Source organism: Hippocampus comes, unplaced genomic scaffold (assembly GCF_001891065.2).
Source record: "Hippocampus comes isolate QL1 unplaced genomic scaffold, H_comes_QL1_v1.1 scaffold43, whole genome shotgun sequence".
Classification (NCBI taxonomy): domain Eukaryota; kingdom Metazoa; phylum Chordata; class Actinopteri; order Syngnathiformes; family Syngnathidae; genus Hippocampus; species Hippocampus comes.
The window spans coordinates 954,239-972,439 of record NW_017805276.1 but is presented as its reverse complement, the minus strand read 5'-3'; the positions used below and the strand labels follow the sequence as shown (position 1 = coordinate 972,439).

General features: G+C 42.4%; 3 protein-coding genes across 3 annotated transcripts; 2 read left to right on the top strand and 1 right to left on the bottom strand.

The window, feature by feature from the left end:
- The first annotated feature begins 58 nt into the window (after nucleotides 1-58).
- zfyve19 (zinc finger, FYVE domain containing 19) lies at nucleotides 59-4,195 on the top strand. The gene is made up of 11 exons (XM_019870261.1): nucleotides 59-212; nucleotides 319-440; nucleotides 540-593; nucleotides 673-830; nucleotides 915-1,057; nucleotides 1,461-1,569; nucleotides 1,934-2,152; nucleotides 2,295-2,371; nucleotides 2,501-2,602; nucleotides 2,691-2,860; nucleotides 3,065-4,195. The coding sequence occupies exons 1-11, from the start codon at nucleotides 159-161 to the stop codon at nucleotides 3,141-3,143; spliced, it is 1,287 nt and encodes a 428-aa protein (XP_019725820.1). The 5' UTR covers nucleotides 59-158; the 3' UTR covers nucleotides 3,144-4,195.
- A 9-nt stretch (nucleotides 4,196-4,204) lies between these two features.
- On the bottom strand, nucleotides 4,205-10,948 carry ppp1r14d (protein phosphatase 1 regulatory inhibitor subunit 14D). Its single transcript, XM_019870262.1, has 4 exons — nucleotides 10,428-10,948; nucleotides 6,617-6,697; nucleotides 5,569-5,601; nucleotides 4,205-4,630 (listed from the first exon to the last, which is right to left on the bottom strand). The coding sequence occupies exons 1-4, from the start codon at nucleotides 10,605-10,607 to the stop codon at nucleotides 4,562-4,564; spliced, it is 363 nt and encodes a 120-aa protein (XP_019725821.1). The 5' UTR covers nucleotides 10,608-10,948; the 3' UTR covers nucleotides 4,205-4,561.
- A 2,437-nt stretch (nucleotides 10,949-13,385) lies between these two features.
- On the top strand, nucleotides 13,386-16,852 carry LOC109515991 (kunitz-type protease inhibitor 1-like). Its single transcript, XM_019870136.1, has 5 exons — nucleotides 13,386-13,432; nucleotides 13,710-13,819; nucleotides 14,134-14,583; nucleotides 16,070-16,227; nucleotides 16,307-16,852. Exons 1-5 carry the CDS (start codon nucleotides 13,386-13,388, stop codon nucleotides 16,553-16,555), a joined length of 1,014 nt encoding a protein of 337 aa, XP_019725695.1. The 3' UTR covers nucleotides 16,556-16,852.
- The last annotated feature ends 1,349 nt before the right edge of the window (nucleotides 16,853-18,201 follow it).

Sequence of the window (18,201 nt, the reverse complement as noted above, 5' to 3'; positions counted from 1 at the left end):
ACAAACCGGTTATGACGTAACACGACAGCTTCCGGATGTTTTCCTGTTTTGGTCGCGAAGGGAGGCTTGACGCCGGATTCCTATTGACTTTGAAGTTGTGCCGTCTTGCATTATATTAGCTTAATCAATGTGTAACTTATCCTTACATACCCATAGGAATGGATAACCGTTGTTATTGTTGCACCGCCAAGTTCGGTGTCTTCAAAAAGGAGGTAAGGTGTTTCGGTCTCGCGCGGGTCATTATGCCTCAATACTGTATCACATTTCTTTCGAGGATTTAATGTACGAATGTGCTTTTATTTATTTATTTTCTCCTAGTTGGGTTGTAAAAGCTGTGGACGATCCTTCTGCGCCAGCTGCTTGACTTATAACGCGGTGGTCCCACGTTATGGTAACACCCAGCAAAAGGTCTGCAAGCAATGCCATGGTAATCTTACAAGGTAGATCTGGTTAAAAAAATAATACCAATTGCACGTGATTAGTGAACAATTCAGGCAGTAAACCTCTTCTGATTCTGCACCACTATAATATGTTTACAGCGGGAATACTTCAAACGATGCTGGAAGATGGTCTCCCCCTGAAAACTACAAAAAGTGAGTTTAGCATCACGTTTGTAAACCTAATGTTTCTCGAAATGGTGCATTCGTAAAAGAAAACAACATTGCTCAACAGGCGAGTTGCTGCATTTGAAGCCAAACAAGGACAGAAGACACAACCACATGGAGGCAGTATACATTCTCTGGCAAGTCTTCCCCCTCCGAAAGGCCTAAGTAAGGAAGATCAGACAATTGCTGAAAGGCTTCAAAAGCTGAAAGAAGACTCTGCGCCAAGTATTATCATTTCTTATTTACAAACAAGAACAATTTATGTGACAGTTATATCACTTGCTGATGCTGCTTTTACCTCCTGCACAGAGTCTATTCCATCTGAACAAGAACTTGAGACTCGGCTCGCTGCCCTTAAAGTTCCCAGCAAGCCTGTGCCTTCTTCCCAGGAGATGGAAGACCGATTAGCAGCTTTGAAGGGTCAAACTCCTCCTTCTCAAGCTCCCCCACCTGTGAGCACAACCCTAACATGCATGTCATGTTTAGTGATGCCAGTAACACCTCACTTACGATCCAGTAATGGCTGCCATTTGAGTCACGAGCAGCCTAACAACTTCATCGTTAAACATAACTGTAAAAATTCACTTGCAATAAAGAATTGGCCAAACCAGTTGTCATTTTTAAGCGAGTGATCAGTAATTAAGTTACTTTCTCAAGGTAACTGGAGCAACACTGGTCTTGTTCTCATCACATACCTGTTCAGTGTGTCTCATTCTGTTCCTCTTTCCAAACCAGTTGTCATTTTTAAGCGAGTGATCAGTAAAGTAAGTTACTTTCTCAAGGTAACTGTAGCAACACTGGTCTTGTTTTCATCACATACCTGTTCAGTGTGTCTCATTGTGTTCCTCTTTACAGGTCCGCCAGCCTCCAGACAACAGGACTCAGACCGAGCAAGCCAATGATCTTCTTACTCAGATGACAGAGGAGGTTACCATTGACCATCAGCTTGCAGATCCTGGCTACAGTAAGGAAACACCCTTTATGAAACAGTTTTAACATAGGGCTCGACATTTAAGGGGCCGCCACGAGTCAGTTTGTGGTGGCCCTGTCAGAACCGGTTCTGCCCCTGTTTATTCATAATATAAATACGATAGATTGCCCTGATTACTTCATATTTAGCGTCTTTAGACTGTGCAAATGGAGTCCTGGCTGGGACTGTGCGCTAACCTCATTAAAATGAAGGCATTGCAATTGCACTACCGGTAATTAATATCAATGCTTTGAAGAATAAATCCAGTCCAAAATTATTAAAATATTGACTTGACACCTCACGACCATGCCGCGATCACCCTGCGAAACTACGATTTATTTCAAAATTGTCTTATCAGGCGACGGTGGGCACATGAATGATCTTAACAAAGGAGAGGATAGGACACTACAGGACAATATGGATGACAACCAAGACCCAAGGAGGCAGCTTGAAACTGAGGCGTCACGTTTGCTTGAAGAGGCCAATCAGGAGCTGAAGAAGGATCATCATTTCACAGAACAATTCCACAACATGGCCAAGAGGCTCGCACAGCTGAAAGGCCAGGACCCCGACAAAGGTTCGACACATAATCAGTCAATCACAGCAGCGTTATTCGCTGCAAGAAAGCCACACATGAACTCTTATTGTCAGTCTTAACGTTAGGAAATAAGATGCAACAGATTTTTATTTTTTATTTTTAAAAAGTATGTCCTTTCCAGTGAAGATGGAAGATTACAAACATCCCGACAGTGATGAGGAGACGGAGGACGAAGCCATAAAAAGGGTTTTAAAGCAGGTATGGTGGCATGTGTGTGGATGACAGTGCCGCTCTCATTTGATACACGGGTATGGATTTTGTGATTTCATGTCAGGCGTTACACGCTTACATACTGCGTGTACGATTCATGTGTGTCTGTTGTTGCAGCTGTCAGAAGAAGCTGCGCTAGATGAGGCCAGTGGCTACAACATACCTCCAGAACACAGTGGACCCCAAAACACAGAGAAGGAAAAGTCTGCCAAGAAGCCTGTATGAAACAATGAATACTTTTCGAGTATTTCTGAGCTGTTAGTGATCATCGCTTACAAATGATCATTGTTTTTGATCCGTCTGACAGACTCAAGCTCCGGCAACCAAGAGCAGGACTCCACCAGCAGCTGTAAGATCAGCTGATCCGCCATCAGACAGTGATGACGACGAACTTCCATGGTGTTGCATCTGTAACCGTGACGCCACCTTACGCTGCCACTCCTGTGACGGAGACCTGTACTGCAATCGCTGCTTCAGGTAGTCTTAACGTGAATTTGTTTGGATTTCACTTTGACGGTGGCTCTCCTGTGCTCCCAAATGATCCATGCGACTGTGAATGCAGACGATGACCCAGATAAAGTAGAGGCAAGCTGTTGCCATATTGCCGAGCATCATGCTTATAAAGTATTTAGTGTTATGAATTATCCATCCACACTCTTTTTTTTTTTTTGACATTCGCAGGGAAGGACACGATAAATATGACAGGGAGGAGCATCGCACCACCAATTACACTGCACCGAAAAAGAAAAGGAAGTCCTGATGGCGAAACTGCACCGATGATGGCGGCCTGATCAACAGCGCGAAACCGGATTGAAACACTACTGCATGTCGAACAATATGTGATGTATGAATAATTAACGCAATGTTTTTCATAATTTGTCAAAAGAGAAATAAGTCTTGAGTTATTGGCTATTTTAAGCAAAGTCTGCGCCGCCTCAGGATCAAAAAACATTTTTTGTCATGTTCTACTCTGCAATTTGGGGATTTTTAAATGTTGACATCGCAAACAAAAAGCAATCATGAGCTCTTTTGGAATGATTTAGAATCGCAGACTGTCAACACTAGACTGACAAAAGATCCACAGAGTCCGTATAAAAGGATTAGGGCAGGTTTTGTTTTCCTTTGGCAGGCGTCTCAGCCACTCCTGTAATTAGGTTTGGATGTGTGTCGAACATCACAGCATCGCCCCGCTTCTGCTTGCACTTTAATTTCATTACAGTGGCTGCTGCGGGGTGTCTTCGAGAGACGCTGAGATCTATTTTTGTTGTACTTTTGCAGTCGGTATAAGCACTTTGCAGAAATGTGTCAGTCTGTCGGAGAGGTCACAAGTGAAGAGTCTGATGGCCTCGATAGTGGAAATGGGGGCGATCCAAGCAAATTACTGTAATGGAACCTGATGGAGCCAAAAGACCCTCATGTGTGACAGAACAGCAGAGTGTAGTCTCATCAAGACACATCAATGTCTACCCGACTGAGGAGGCGCCATCATCACGCTCCTCCGGGGGCTCCATTAAGCTTTGTATGGAGGTCGTTAATGTGTTTGCCTTTTCTGGTTATGTCGTACACAAGACAGGAAATGGGAGAGGATAATGGATGCATACCTAATGGACCTTCCTGCCGATGATTTTTTGCTGTGTTTACTCCTAAACTTGACATGTCAACATCCCCTTTGGCTTCCTGCGCCGCGCTGAAAGATGAATGTCAGAAAATTGCTTTCTGGAAATTATATTCTGAGTCATTAAGTCATTTTTATGAGGGGGAATTTATTGAAAGTGTGTGTGTGTGGAATAAACATTTTTTTTGTTCAATGAAGTGTGACTCTTAGTATTGAAAATGTCTCATTTTATTGTCATACAGCACACATATATGAAGGAATATGTACATTAACAAGCAAAGGAAAAATGACAGGCTTACATATGATTTAAAATATCGGGTAATATTACAGCTATTGTTACGTGGGCATTGTGTGGGAGACGATGTTACGACAGTCCACATATTCAAAGGAAATCAATGGATTCGACTGACTGCTGTGGTGTCCAACTGAGGCTGACCTGGGAAGGAGGAGGGGAAAAAGACCCCTGAGGATGTGAACCGCACATACAGGCATTCAAATAGTAAACATATTGGGAATTGGAGCCGATTCGAATCCATTGTCTCAATTCTTCATTTGACCTGGAGCTACTTCTTCAAGGGTCCTGACATTTTACGTAGTCCCTTTATCCTGTAGAGCAGCGCGTTCACAAAATCCTAAGAAACATGCACAAGGAAGCTCAGAACTCCGGTGATATATTTTTCTCGAATTATGAACTTTCAAACATAAGCGTATCATATACACATTCATGTTGTACAGCTGTTTGGGGGAATGAGTAGATGAGCTCAAGCATATCTAAACTGAGTTAAGGTGAGAAGTGGGATGCGCCCTGGATCGGTTGCCAGTCACTTACAGCAGTGGTCCCCAAGCCCCGGGCCGCAGACCGACACCGGTCCGTGGGTCATTTGGTACCGGGCCACACAGAAAGAATAAATAACTTACATTACTTCTGTTTTATTTATTTCGGAAGCTAATAGATGTTTTATTTTGAAAAATTACCGGACTCTCCGTTACATCCGTCTACAGTTTGTCACTCTTGACGCAGTATCAGGAGTCCGACTTAAAATACAGATTTATCACAACGGGAGATTCCCACGCACGAAGCCCACTCTGCATTATATGGGGCGATGGTGAGTCGTATTTTTCATGCACTTTGTATTTGCGGTGTATCTTATTTTGAAAGCACGTTTAAACGTGACGATAGCGACCAGAGAGCGTTGCGGCCAGATAGGACGTTCCTCGTGTCATGATTCGTGTGTATTATTATGTTTCGAAAATACCACAGTTTTCATGCGGGTCATATCATATTGTTTTGTTCTATTTATCCATCACACCTTAAAGGCCGGTCCGTGAAAATATTGTCTGACATTAAACCGGTCCGTGGGGCAAAAAAGGTTGGGGACCGCTGACTTCAGGTCACATACAAACATTCAAACTCGCATTCAAGCCGGTGTGTCTTCATGCCATTGGCATGGTGAGGAGAGGCAAATGTCACACAAAGGCGCAAGATGACATTTGAACACAACACCTCTGACCGGATATGATCGACTGCATGCAATGTCAAGCAAGTAGAAGAACGATGACAACTTCTCACCTCTATTGGCTTCCTGCATTCCTGCAATAACTCCTGAAAGCAGCAAAAGAAAAGTACGGAAAACACGTTTCTACATTATGCAGTCAAAAGTGATGGGAAACTTGTTTCATCAATCAATCATTGGTGGGCCAGGTGGAGTTTGGGTTGGAGGAACTTGAGTAGCCTCACCTCAGCACCATCAAACACGTTAAATCAAGAGAAAATAGATTGTTCGACTTGTATCCGACAAAACAGCCTTTTATTGGGGTGAAGAGCGGGTTATAGTACAGGCGAGCCCTTCGCTCTCCTTAATGTGAAAATACGTCGGCAGAAAAAAATTACATCACGCTCATTTCATTCAGTGTCAACAAGGTACCTCCAATGACGCAATGTATACCAGTACAGTGCTTCCACTGGAACGATTTTAGTAAGTTCAACCGAAGTTCAATAGGTTCACTGTAAAATACAAAGTGGACATTTGTTTAGTAAAAAATTATTTGTTTATTCTATGATGACCGAGTAAGCTACGAGTCCAGGTAATTTGTAGCAGATATTCAACTAAATGTCTTTGTATGAAATAAAGCTGTTCGAGTGTAACAATAATTATTTTTTAAATATTTTTGGACTTGAGCGCTAAGTGATTGGTGCTCGGGTACCAAGTGCTTCAATATGAAACAATGGAGTACCACGACATTCAGCAATCTCTTGCGAACAAATGTACTCACATATACATAGCACACTGCAAAGAGGTTTTCTTTCAAGCCAATATCATTTTTATCTGGTTTTGAACTAGTTAAATTTGGCCTCTCATGTCATGCTCCTGGGCCACACGCAAAAGGGCACTCACTCTTTTTTTTTGTTTTGTTTTTTTGTTACTGAATGTTTTTTTTTTCAATTTTAGTTTAAGTTACTTCAATAGTTTTCATGACGTTAATAACCTTGAGGCAAAGGGGGGAAAATTGTTAACATGACCCATGTGCCTAAATATTGGACACTAAAGTATGTGTTCAAGCCATTTTCCTTGTACAGTAATCCTATTCTAAAACGTTGTCAACACACAATGATTTACCTGTACTCGCATTCTTTGACCCTCATCTGACAGCTCCAAGAGCTCATCGATGTCAATCTCCAACTCTGGGATGTCTTCTTCCTGCAAGAGCCAAAATAAAACATTAAATAAACCACAAGTTGTTTCTGCATTCCTCTTCCCTATCCCTCAATTACTGTACTCACATGCGAATGACAGAAAAGCTCACAGGACACATCCCATCCTAAATCCCAGTGAAATTACTCTCCACGCCACCGAGCAGTCAGTGGGATGGAAAATATTGTAAAAATAGAGCGTCAGTGTTTCCACTCACCCAAGTCATGAATGTAGTGACTATCACTTTTTTTTTTTAAATAACTGCCGATTGAGGCTATAAAAGACATATCACAAATGTGTCATCTTCAGAAATGTATGACTTTGCAGCACTGTAGAGTGTCCTGGGAGGAAACTTGACCAACAGAATTTTCGGACTCAGCAGATGAGCGCTCATATTTGACAGGGTAGTTTTGATTTTGCTGGGGAATATTTTCCGGTTGGGAAGGTTTCATTGCCGGGGGAAGATTGGGCTTGGACGGTTCTCTGGATGATGAGAGAGCTAATCAATGTGAAGTGCTGAGTGGTGGAGTGGATGGACCCTCTCGCCAGGTCCCCCGTGCGCCATCTAATTGATGCATGTTGCCAGGGTGGACCCCGTGTTATTCTGCGAAGCTCTGCAGGACTTTTTTTTTTTTTTAATTTGTTTGTTTTTGTTACTTTGGCTCATAATGCTTATTTCCATTTAGGGTTGAGTTTGTATTTTCACCGGCTAACTCTGGTTGCGATTTATTGCATTTTTTTTTTCATGTACTTTAACATGGTTGACAATTTACTTTTGGTCTGCCATAATCCATTGCTGCAGCTCTGCATGCAATGTAGCTTTCAATGGTGGAAAGCCTTTCAAGAGATTCTCACAAGAAGCGACTGCAGCTCATTTAAAACATTCAGTGGAAGTGCTCTGTCTTCATCTTTTACTCTCTTGACATTCTTTGGTCACGATAAGCAGCGGGTTAGTATTGGTTGAGCAGCTTGTGAATAAGGATAATTCCTCAAAGTGCAGTGAATGTAAACTCAGCCTCTGTGTGTGCAAGGAGAATAAAATATTTACTTTTCTGTGACCCTCCGACAGCACTTCAATATCTGCGATTCGTACTGCACAACATGGCTGATTTACCTGCAGCGTAAAAGATCTTGCACTTTAATGAGGCCTCTGAATAGCATCTTAGTCACACTTTTGGCAGCCGAAAGCAATAAAATGAATGTCGGAGCTATTATAGGAATTTATGAATTTCAAAGTCGCTGCGTTGGTTTCTGAACCAACGCAGATGCAGTCAACATAAGCAATTGGATTCTCTCTTGTCTGGTGTTTTGTCCCTTTGCCTGTCGGCATGGGTAACTTTTGCATCTGTGATGCAACCATCAATGTTGAAAGTTGCAAACAGATTTCGGGGAAACATATGCTGCCATCCAACAAACATATTTTTGAAGGACGTCCCTGCTATGTTCAGCAAAACAATGCCAAACCACATTCTCCACATGTTACAACAGTGTGGCGTCATGACAAGAGTACTATACTGGCTTGCCAGCAGTCCAGACCTGTCTCCCGTTGAGAATGTGTGGCGTAATATACGGTATACTGGCGTAAAAGATACCAACGGAGACCCTTTATTGTTGAGCAACTGAATTTGAATTGGACAATTAATGGGTTCAGTTCCCAAACAATTATTGAAATTTTTAAAAGGATACACGATGCAACAAAGTGATAAACACGCCCTGTTGCAGCTTTTTTTTTAAAGAGCGTATTGCTGGTATCAAATTGAAAATGAGTGAATATTTGCAAAAGAAAAAACAAACAGAGGTTTAACATGAATTAAACTTGTCTTTGTTGTGTATTCAAAAAGAGTCAAAAAGGATTTGTAAATCGTTGTATTCAGTTTTTTCTTACATTTTACACTGCTTCCCAATTTTATTGGAATTGGGGTTTATACTTGAGTCATTAAATACCGTTCACTTGTTTGTTTTACTTGGTCTCAAGGAATCATTTCACTTTAGACAGACTTGTTCATTATCACCGATGATCATGGTCCATAGCGGATAATCCTGAAAGCCTTCAGTCTAAAGGAACACAAAACAAAACGCCACCGAGACACGCGATGTTTTTACTGCCTTGATAATAAGGAAACTGTGCCCAGGAAATAAAAATGTCAATGAAAATGCCAACACAATTTCGACTTATCAGACTATTTTTTTTTCCATTTCCTGTTAGAGTTTCAAGGACTATCAGAGCCCCTTACAACATGATTAATGCAAACACAACCAATATGAATGTATTAATATAATCATACACTGAGTGGGTAACATAATTTCACTAGAATTCACTTTATAAGGAGGAATGAAATAACACAAGGAAATAAAAGCAGATGTGGACACAGATAGTGGTTTGAGGAAGAAAGCTTTATTTGTCAGCATCCCCCAGCATTTATATGTCAATTACGATTATTAATTTACTCACTTTATGAATGTGAGGGGGTTAAATGATGACAGCCTACATAAACAAGCTTAAATGCCGCCAGACATTTCCATTTCTACTGCTCACACCTTCTAGGAGGTTTACTATTTCTCCTAAGGTGTGAAGTTTGCAAAGAAGCTGGCCAAGGCAGCGCTTGCATAAATTCGAGATGTGGTTAAATAATTTAAATAGCAATGCAAAGGACCGCTGGTAAAAGCATCCAAGCGGCAAACTCCAACCAACAGAGAACGCCTCCCTTGAGGCAATGCAAAATGTATTCTGAACTCCAGCCATAATCCTGTGCACATAGACGGGCTGTGCCAAGTTTTTTTATATGATGTAAACATCCCAACATAATGATGATTCGCTGTAAGAAATATTGAGTGTTCCATTAACCTGCCATGCATGTGTTTGGAATGTGGGAAGAAACCGGAGTACCCACAGAAAAACCACGCAGGCCCGGGGAGAACGTGCAAACTCCACACAGGAAGGCCGGAGACAGAATCGAACCCTGGACCTCTGCACTGTGAAGCTGAGGTGCTAACCAGTCGACCACCGTGCCGCCCGGAAAGAAATACCGGTACATAAATGTAACCTTAACGGTCCTATCCCTTGTCATCTCCTTCATCATGCCAATAAATGTGTTTGCGGTACATAAATGTAACCTTAACGGTCCTATCCCTTATCATCATCATGCCAATAAATGTGTTTTCTGTCCCTGTCCGAATTTGCTCTGAGGAATATAATTGTCTGATGACTAGTCAATTGGATAAAGGTGTGCACATGCTCTCGTCATTTCGCAGCACATCATGTGCCAGTGTCTGCCTCGGTGATGTTGTCATTAATCTGCACCGTCATCCCGTGCTAGCCAATGGACATCCCCCTTCCCACCGTGCCGAGCCGCCTCACGTGGGAGATGAGACATCTGTTGCCATGGTTTCCCCTTGAGAGAATCCAATGCAAATCAGTGTGCAGCCAGTGACAGAATTGGATTGTGTCACACGTTGCGGGAGTGCTGTTGATGTGGATTGTGTTGCTGCACTGTACTGTACATGCACAGGGCAGCTTTGGATTTTTGTCTGAGTGTTCCGGTTCGAATTGATATTCTGTCAATTTATTCTTGCTGCAACATCGAACAACAGCTGAAAGTGCAGTTAGCTCAGTGAATGTATGAAGCAATCTCCCTCGCTTTTCTCCTTCTTATCAGTGAATGTCAAATGATGATGGATATCGAGTCCCTGCCTCCACTGCTACGAGTGTGTATGCGCTTGTGTGTCCTCCCCCTACCTCACAGTCCAAGAGCAGGTGCAGTTGTTCGTCTATCCACTCCTCAATGTCCAGTCTCCTCTGCAGGTCCTTGCGGTTGTACTTGACGGTCAGTTTGCCAAGCTTGCGGGGCCCTGGCTCGTCGACTTTCCCCGTGGGCTCGAACATCACTCTGGACTGGGTGTTTGCCTCTGACGCCATGGTTGCCACGGCCTCAGGAGACCCCGTGGAAACGCACCAAGCTCTCTTTTGCCACGCGCACGCACACACGCAAGCGGGCGAAGAAGGCTCTGGCCCACTCGATCTCCGTGCACTGGTCTAGTATTCAATGTCTGCCTTTTCTGTAACGCTGACTCTGACTCACACTGTTTGTCCCTCTCTCTCTTTCTTTGTGAAGCTCTCCTTCTCGCCTCCTCTTGCAACACCCACTGCCTACACTATGAGGCTGATGTAAGGAGATACGCCTGTTTGTGTGTGTGTGTGAGTGAGTGTGATATGTAGTGGAAGAGCATAGGTCAGTTACAGCCATAAAAAAAAAAAAACACACTGTACAAAGACTAATCAGGAAAGGAGATGCCTGTAAATCAGCAAAGGGCAACAAACTGTGTCTGAAAAAGTGTCAACATTGACATTACAATTTTTTTTCCTCTTATAATCTGTCATTTTGTTCTATTTTACAGCACAGTATTTGAGTATAAAAGTGATTCTTTTTGTGTTCCTCGATCGTGATAATGATTTTTCCGTTGCTTAATGTTTACTCATCTTTGAAGTCAAATGGGCCTCCTCGGTTACAATGCCATTAATAACAGCAACAAAATATAACAAAGAGCTTTTATGGGTGATGGTTATAAAATCTGGAGACGTAAAGGTTAGTGCTCTTCCATTAGGGAAAGAATAAACCACAAAAGACATTGAATAAAAAAACAATTGGCTGGCAACCAATAATACGGATACTCAATGCAACTTCATTTCTGGAACACTTTCTCCACAACCGCTCCTGCATCAAAGTGCTGTAATACAATGGGAATTATGGATTGGAATGGTTTCCATTGATTAATATATCTGACCAGCCATTTACTATTTTACGATATTTTACTTTAGGCGGCCCGGTGGCAGCGCGTTGACCTCACAGTGCAGAGGTACCGGGTTCGATTCCAGCTCCGGCCTTCCTGTGTGTGGAGTTTGCATGTTCTCCCCGTGCCTGTGTGGGTTTTCTCCGGGTACTCCGGTTTCCTCCCACATTGCAAAAATATGCATGGCAGGCTGATTGAACACTCAAAAATTGTCCCTAGGTGTGAGTGTGAGCGTGGGTGGTTTTTCGTCTTTGTGTTCCCTGCGATTGGCTGACAACCGGTTCAGGGTGCCCCCCGCCTATTGCCCGAAGAGAGCTGGGATAGGCTCCAGCACGCCCCGTGACCCTTGTGAGGATGGATGGACATTTTACTTTATGTCAAAAAGTGAAAAAGGATCGACAAAACACCAGCCCTATTTGTTTCAAAATTAATATATTAGTCACGTCACATAGCACCTAATCAAAGGTCAATAATACATTGTGTTACCATACAGTTCCCAAAAGTTTCCAATGATCCCATTCCATTGTGATTAAAAAGGTTCTGCTGGTAGGGACTCTAATCAGCCATGGCCACACATGCTGCTGAATTATTAAGAGCCTTTAGCCGCTCACCTTTCCAGCCACACAAATTCATCCATCTGTTATTATGCTACTTAGTTCTGCACCGTTAAGGACCACAGATGTGCCGACAGCCTGCTCACCTCACCCATGTACACTGGAGATGAAAGCAGACCTAGTGAACGAGCTTGAATTACATCGTCTTTACAACAGGGATCGTCAACACAACCTTCATGATATACATTCATTATACTGTAGGCCAGGGGTGCAAAGGTTGCCTGTTTCGCTCCTCCAACACACTTGATTTAAGTAATCGGGACCGTCATCAGGCATCTGCAAAGCTCAAGCTGATGAGCTAATATTTGAATCGGGCGTGTTGGAGGAGGGAGACATCGAAAACAGTCTGGATAAGGGCTCTCGAGGGCACCCCTGCCGGAGTCAATGCAGCACATTGATCATTGAGGGCGTCACAGTTCCCATGCCAACTTCCGGTTTCTCCCGAGTAGTTTCGCGTGATGATGTCAATCATGACTCAGTCTGAGTCAGCTCAAAAATCAGTCATGATGTGTGAAATAACGTGCCACGTGTATTTTGACATTTTAACGAAGAAGCGCGACAAAATGACATTTTACACGAATAAGCTATTCTTTTTAGAAGGTGAGGCAGTATTGCCACCTTTCGGAATAAAGTGGAAAATGCGCCCGGGGCTGTTATTCACAAACAACTGTAAGATACTGTAGGACTAAACAAACACAAAGAAAAAATAAAAATGAAAAAGAAATTAAAGGCATTTTACTCTTACGTGTGCAATACTTATATCTGATTGTTTGCAAGAAATAGCCAATATGCAAACAATAAAAATGTCAATAAATGACTTTCTACACAAAGTTACACATTACCATCCATAAAATGCCAATTTTCAATTTTTTTAACAAGAACTGCACTTAATAGAGACATGGTGTGCTTAAACAAACAATTCAGTATATTTATTCCACCCCAACTGTCTCAACATGGTATCGTGAAAATCGATAAAAACAAATATATTTTGCTGCCTAATTTATATTACACAAACGCAATATTAATCAAAAGAATGTGTTTTGATTAGTGGGGCATCATAGAAGACATCGTAAAGTAAATTTTTTACTTGACTTCCCGTTTAAATGAAACTATTCGATTCAGTTTGATTTAGTGGGATTACAATTCGAAATCGTCACGTTTATTGACATGCAACTGTTACAGGTAATGGAATGCAGAACGAAGTAACAGATATAGATTTAGTTGAAACACAGGTTAGAGTTTTAAAACAACGGAAACAGTGGCGGTTGTTAAAAGAACGCCAGTTCTCAACTATGAGGAAATGGCTGTGGGCATCAGCTATACTAAACTACAGCCACGGGTAACACATGCTGAATTGGTGGTGATCCTACACTGCTATCCACTGACCAAATTGAGTACTTTTCGTCCTACGCAATAAACAAAAAGATTGGAAACAAAATAGATGTTAACGGGGAAAGGAAAACTCTTGGGGGGGGGGGATACACCCATGATCACACTGGGAATTCCACAACAACGTGTAAAAGTTCTCCAAAGCCCAAAAAGAGAGAGAGAGAGAGAGAGAGAGAGAGGGAGAGAGAGAGAGAGAGAGAGAGAGAGAGAGAGAGAGAGAGAGAGAGAGAGAGAGAGAGAGAGAGAGAGAGAGAGAGAGAGAGAGAGAGAGAGAGAGGCAGTGAAAGGGCGTGGTATGCTCACGAGTGGAATTTCACTTCCTGTCTCTCTCAACCAGGTGAGTGCAGATTGAGTCACTTGGAGTGTCGTCACACGCCAGTTCTTTGTCGTGATCAAACGTTGGAGTCTTCCAGTCCCCAAAGTGTCACCGACGGCGAGAGTGCCTCGGCAGGACTTTACTCTTCGTGGATGTTCTTTCTTCTGTTAGGTTTTGCGTGTGTGTGCGCGTGTTGAGTGAGAAGGTAACACGAACACGTTTGTGTTCACCCTTCGCGGCCTCAGAAGGTAACACGAACACGTTTGTGTTCACCCTTCGAGGAAAGTGCCCAGGAAGACATTTGAAGTTAATTATTGGCCTCGGTTTCGTTACAGGTGGCGCTAGGAATCCGATTTTGAATTGTAGGAGTTTTTTTTTTTTAATTGTTGTAATAATTATGGGTTGGTGGCCGCTGGTGTTGCTACTGGTATTTTTGGCGTGCGCCTTCAGTCAGGAGACAGGTGAGGAGTGTTTGGCCAAATTTAAGAAAGGCCGCGAAGATTTTGTGTTGGACGTCGACGAGTCCGTGAAGGACGGGGCCATGTTCATCTCGTCCCCCAAACTGGACCGCTCCAGAGACTGCGTGGCGGCCTGCTGCAAGGAGGAAAAGTGCAATGTGGCCTTCATGCAGGGGGGTGCTGAGGAGAACTCCATCAAATCCTGCTTCCTCTTTAACTGCCTCTACAAGAAGAAATACGCCTGTCGCTTTGTAAGGAAGAAAGGTTACTACAACTACATCCTGGACTCTGTCTACGAGAGCTACCTCGAAGTAGATCTCCCACCAAGTAAGACCATCAACACACACACACACACACACACACACACACACACACGGGTCATTAATATTTTTGAATCGATCACAACTCCTCTCGATTATTCACCTTCAACAAAATGTTAATATCATTTTCTTTCATGCTCTAAATCAGTGACTCTCAGCTGCACTTTGCACACGTAAGCTTGAGAAGATATGTTTAAAAATGTTATTTCTATGTTTTCAATGGGTATGCTGTTGAACATTGTATGTTGTTTATTGTTGGTAACTTCTGCAAAAGTGGGTCATGACTTGGCAATGATAAAAAAAAAACTCAATTCCCAGGGTGACAACAGTTGAGAACCAACACTTGAAACATCTACTGCCTACGCTGTTTTGCAATAAAGTTGTCGGAAACAAAGTCAAGGGAAGTTGCAGATAGCTTCAAAATGCTTTAGGACAGTGACTTTTGTGTTTACAATTTGGTTTCATTTCAGATTTATTATACTTGTTAAAATAAAGTGCATTTGATGCGTGAGATTTATCATCATCAAGCATTTATTTACGTACCATTTTCACCAAGACTTAGGCCTACTACGCTACTGTATTTTAATAGTGGTCATGTTGCAGGTACTGGCAGGGCTCCAGGCTGCCCCTAAATGCTGACATTTTGCCCTGATAGTTTGAGACAGTACAAGTAAATTTTTCATCCACTCACACATTCGTGACCATTGAATTTTCAGTTTTTTTTTTAAATCTTTATATTATTATCATGATGATTGAATGTTTTTGTTCCTGACAAACCCCTGGTCCACACTTGACCCCATTTATCAGCAACATAATAAAAATGAGTGAACATATAAATACATAAGTCGATTACAGTGTGTGCCCCTGAATTTTCTACTTTCACCCTTAAAATCACTCTGCTTAAAAAAAAAATAATAATAATAATTTGAGATCTCAGATGCTGTTAATAAACCCACGGGATCCAAGTGATGGACTGAAAATGAAACATGGACTACTTTGAATCCATTGTATTACTTTGTGAGATACAATGAAGTCGCTAGTGTTATTTTTCAACAAATATGAAAAAAACCGAGACACACATCTCATCTGTGAATGACTTGAAATGACATCTGCGTCCAAGAGTTTCTCATCTTTTGGCAACAGAGAAATAGGCAATTAATTTGGAGGTCATTAAATGTACACCTCTCTCCTCAACATTAAGTTGCGCAGCTTTTTATTTTTTATTCTTCCCCTCTTCCCGCTTCCCATTCCAGTCCCACTCTGTTTGCACTCACGACACGTAAGGCCACATAACTAGGCTAGAAACCTCCATTTCAGCATGTTGACACATGCCCAAGCCTTACGGCCGCCGCCGTACTTTTCGTTTCTCATCTACCGCAGATTGATTTCACATGTGAATGTGTTGTGGTATGAGCTCGGAAGAGGGTTGAATTGGAATCTGTGTGCGCTCGGTGGTTGTGGAATAAAATTGTTACCATGCTGTCTCACTCCAGAAGAAACCGACCGTCCACCAGTGGCCAATGGAGGCCAGGACCGCGTGGTCCAGCCTCAAGACAGCGTGACGCTGAACGGCTTGGAGAGCAAAGACGACGAAGGGATTGTGTCCTATTTGTGGCAAATGCTTACCAAGTATCCCTATGCTGTGATAGAGGTGAGGCAGTGTTAATTGGCTGTTGAGTTCTCAGGAAGTGATGCATCCAAATGGTAACCAAGTTTTTGTTTTCATGTAGAAAACCAGCTTCGATGACCAGATTATTGTGTCCAATCTGACGTCGGGAATGTACAAATTCCAATTGACGGTCACGGACACCATTGGTCAGTCGGACTCGACCAAAGTCACTGTTCTGGTTCTTACACCTGAACAGTCGGAACGTAAGTATCTCGGCTTTATTCACAACTTTTTTCATATGAGTCAATGTCACCACAAGCAGCCTTTGAGACTTCCCCTTTTCATACCAAACATTTCTGAGTTGTTTTAAGTAGATGGTACACTCTTGGAAATATATATTGGTCAAGATCCCACACTTATTAATACATTAACTACAAGCCGACAATATATGCAAACAGCAAAGTATTTGAGCTCGTCAACATGGTGGCCAATGACTGGGTGAACATTTTTTTCTTTTTCTCATATTAGCATCGTATGACCTACTGTTAGCAACATGATTTAGTTAGCAAGCCGACTGCGTGCTCTTTTGCGAATGTACTTTGAATTTCTGAAAGGTTATTCTTTCTATTGATATTTCGGAGTGAACGACACACGATATGATGAAAATTGCGAAACATACCAAAGTAAGTGCAGATATTTACTCCGCAACGAGCCACCGGTTTCAGAAAGACAAAATGCTGATGGTAAACATCGCCAGAGAGTGCCTTATGACAGGGTGGACACCAATTTCAGGGATTACGTGCAAAATGTTCAATGGGATCATGAAGATACATGATCAAAATTAGTCATTTATCAAATAACTTGTTGTGGACAATAAAAATAAAACACTTGTAGTATTACACACACTGTAGTTAGCAGGGCAGTGTGTGGGACATGCCAAAGGAGGAAAGAATGGTTTGAAATAAGGATACATTTTAGCGACTTGCCATTGCACCGGTGTGGGTTCAAATGTTTGGACCTCATGGTTTAATTATTATGCTATGTTTTCAAGACGACAGTGACTCTGCATTTCATAAGGTAGTGGGCAAAAATCGGAGAAATTCTCTTTCAACCATACAGTAGGAGTAATATTGCTCCGCTATGTATTTTATAGTGTGTCAAAATTGCTATTTTGGGAGAAGGAAACAAAGCAAATTGAGGTGGGGGAGGAGTGTGGGTGGACTACTTGTGAACCACCTTTTTCATATCACATGTTGATGTGTCTTTTGACACCCCTTCAGAGTCGCCCGTTTGTTTCATGTTGAGACAATGCCCTCATGATTGTGTACTTTCCTTGGAGCTTTTCACATACCTTCATCTCCCCCCCCCCCTTCATTTTCACATTTCTGTTTGCTTTACTCAGCATGACCCTGTTGACAAGACAACACCAATACTTCTGAAGGGCTGACGTCCTCATTGTTCTGCCATTGTGGGGCCTTTGTCTTTTAATGTGATGAAACCTGTCAAGACTTGACTTAATTCCTGCTGGCTGAACGTTAGAATGGTACAAAGATAAGAGAACTAGAACATGCGATCGGAACCCTTTTAATCTCGTCTTCCTTGATCTTGAATCCACTATCGGTGATTTCTTCAGAATTCCGCACGTGACCCGTTGACGTGAATCGTCATGCTTATGTTCTGAGATCGCCGCAAAACGGAAGTGAGGAACGTATTTGGTATACTCCCACTCCCTCCACCCCCGACTCAACAAAACCTGTCTGTCTGGTTTCGGCTTGGGTTTCGTAAACGTGAACACTCTTATCGCCCTCTATCATTTGAAAGTCATTAGAAGGCCTTTACGTAGGTTTGTTTATAAGTGGTCAATTCATATATTTCGTCAAAGTGGTTTACGGTAAGCGCACATTGTGGAGTCATGTAAAGGCTTCCACAAGTCAGTTAAATTATCCATGAACAGCTTGTTTGGAATGTGTGTAGCAGTAGAGGTGAAAGGGTGGTGGGTGGTGGTGGTGGGGGGGG

Coding starts and splice junctions, on each gene's coding strand:
- zfyve19 (XM_019870261.1), top strand. CDS start 159: ATGGATAACCGTTGTTATTGTTGCACCGCCAAGTTCGGTGTCTTCAAA. Junction 441..539: donor TGCCATGGTAATCTTACAAG/GTAGATCTGGTT, acceptor ATATGTTTACAG/CGGGAATACTTCAAACGATG. Junction 2,603..2,690: donor AAAAGTCTGCCAAGAAGCCT/GTATGAAACAAT, acceptor TCCGTCTGACAG/ACTCAAGCTCCGGCAACCAA.
- LOC109515991 (XM_019870136.1), top strand. CDS start 13,386: ATGAGGAAATGGCTGTGGGCATCAGCTATACTAAACTACAGCCACGG. Junction 13,433..13,709: donor ATACTAAACTACAGCCACGG/GTAACACATGCT, acceptor AGAGAGAGAGAG/AGAGAGAGAGAGAGAGAGAG. Junction 13,820..14,133: donor TTCCTGTCTCTCTCAACCAG/GTGAGTGCAGAT, acceptor GTTTCGTTACAG/GTGGCGCTAGGAATCCGATT.
- ppp1r14d (XM_019870262.1), bottom strand. CDS start 10,607: ATGGCGTCAGAGGCAAACACCCAGTCCAGAGTGATGTTCGAGCCCACG. Junction 6,698..10,427: donor ACCTGCTCTTGGACTGTGAG/GTAGGGGGAGGA, acceptor TGGCTCTTGCAG/GAAGAAGACATCCCAGAGTT. Junction 5,602..6,616: donor GTCAAAGAATGCGAGTACAG/GTAAATCATTGT, acceptor TGCTGCTTTCAG/GAGTTATTGCAGGAATGCAG.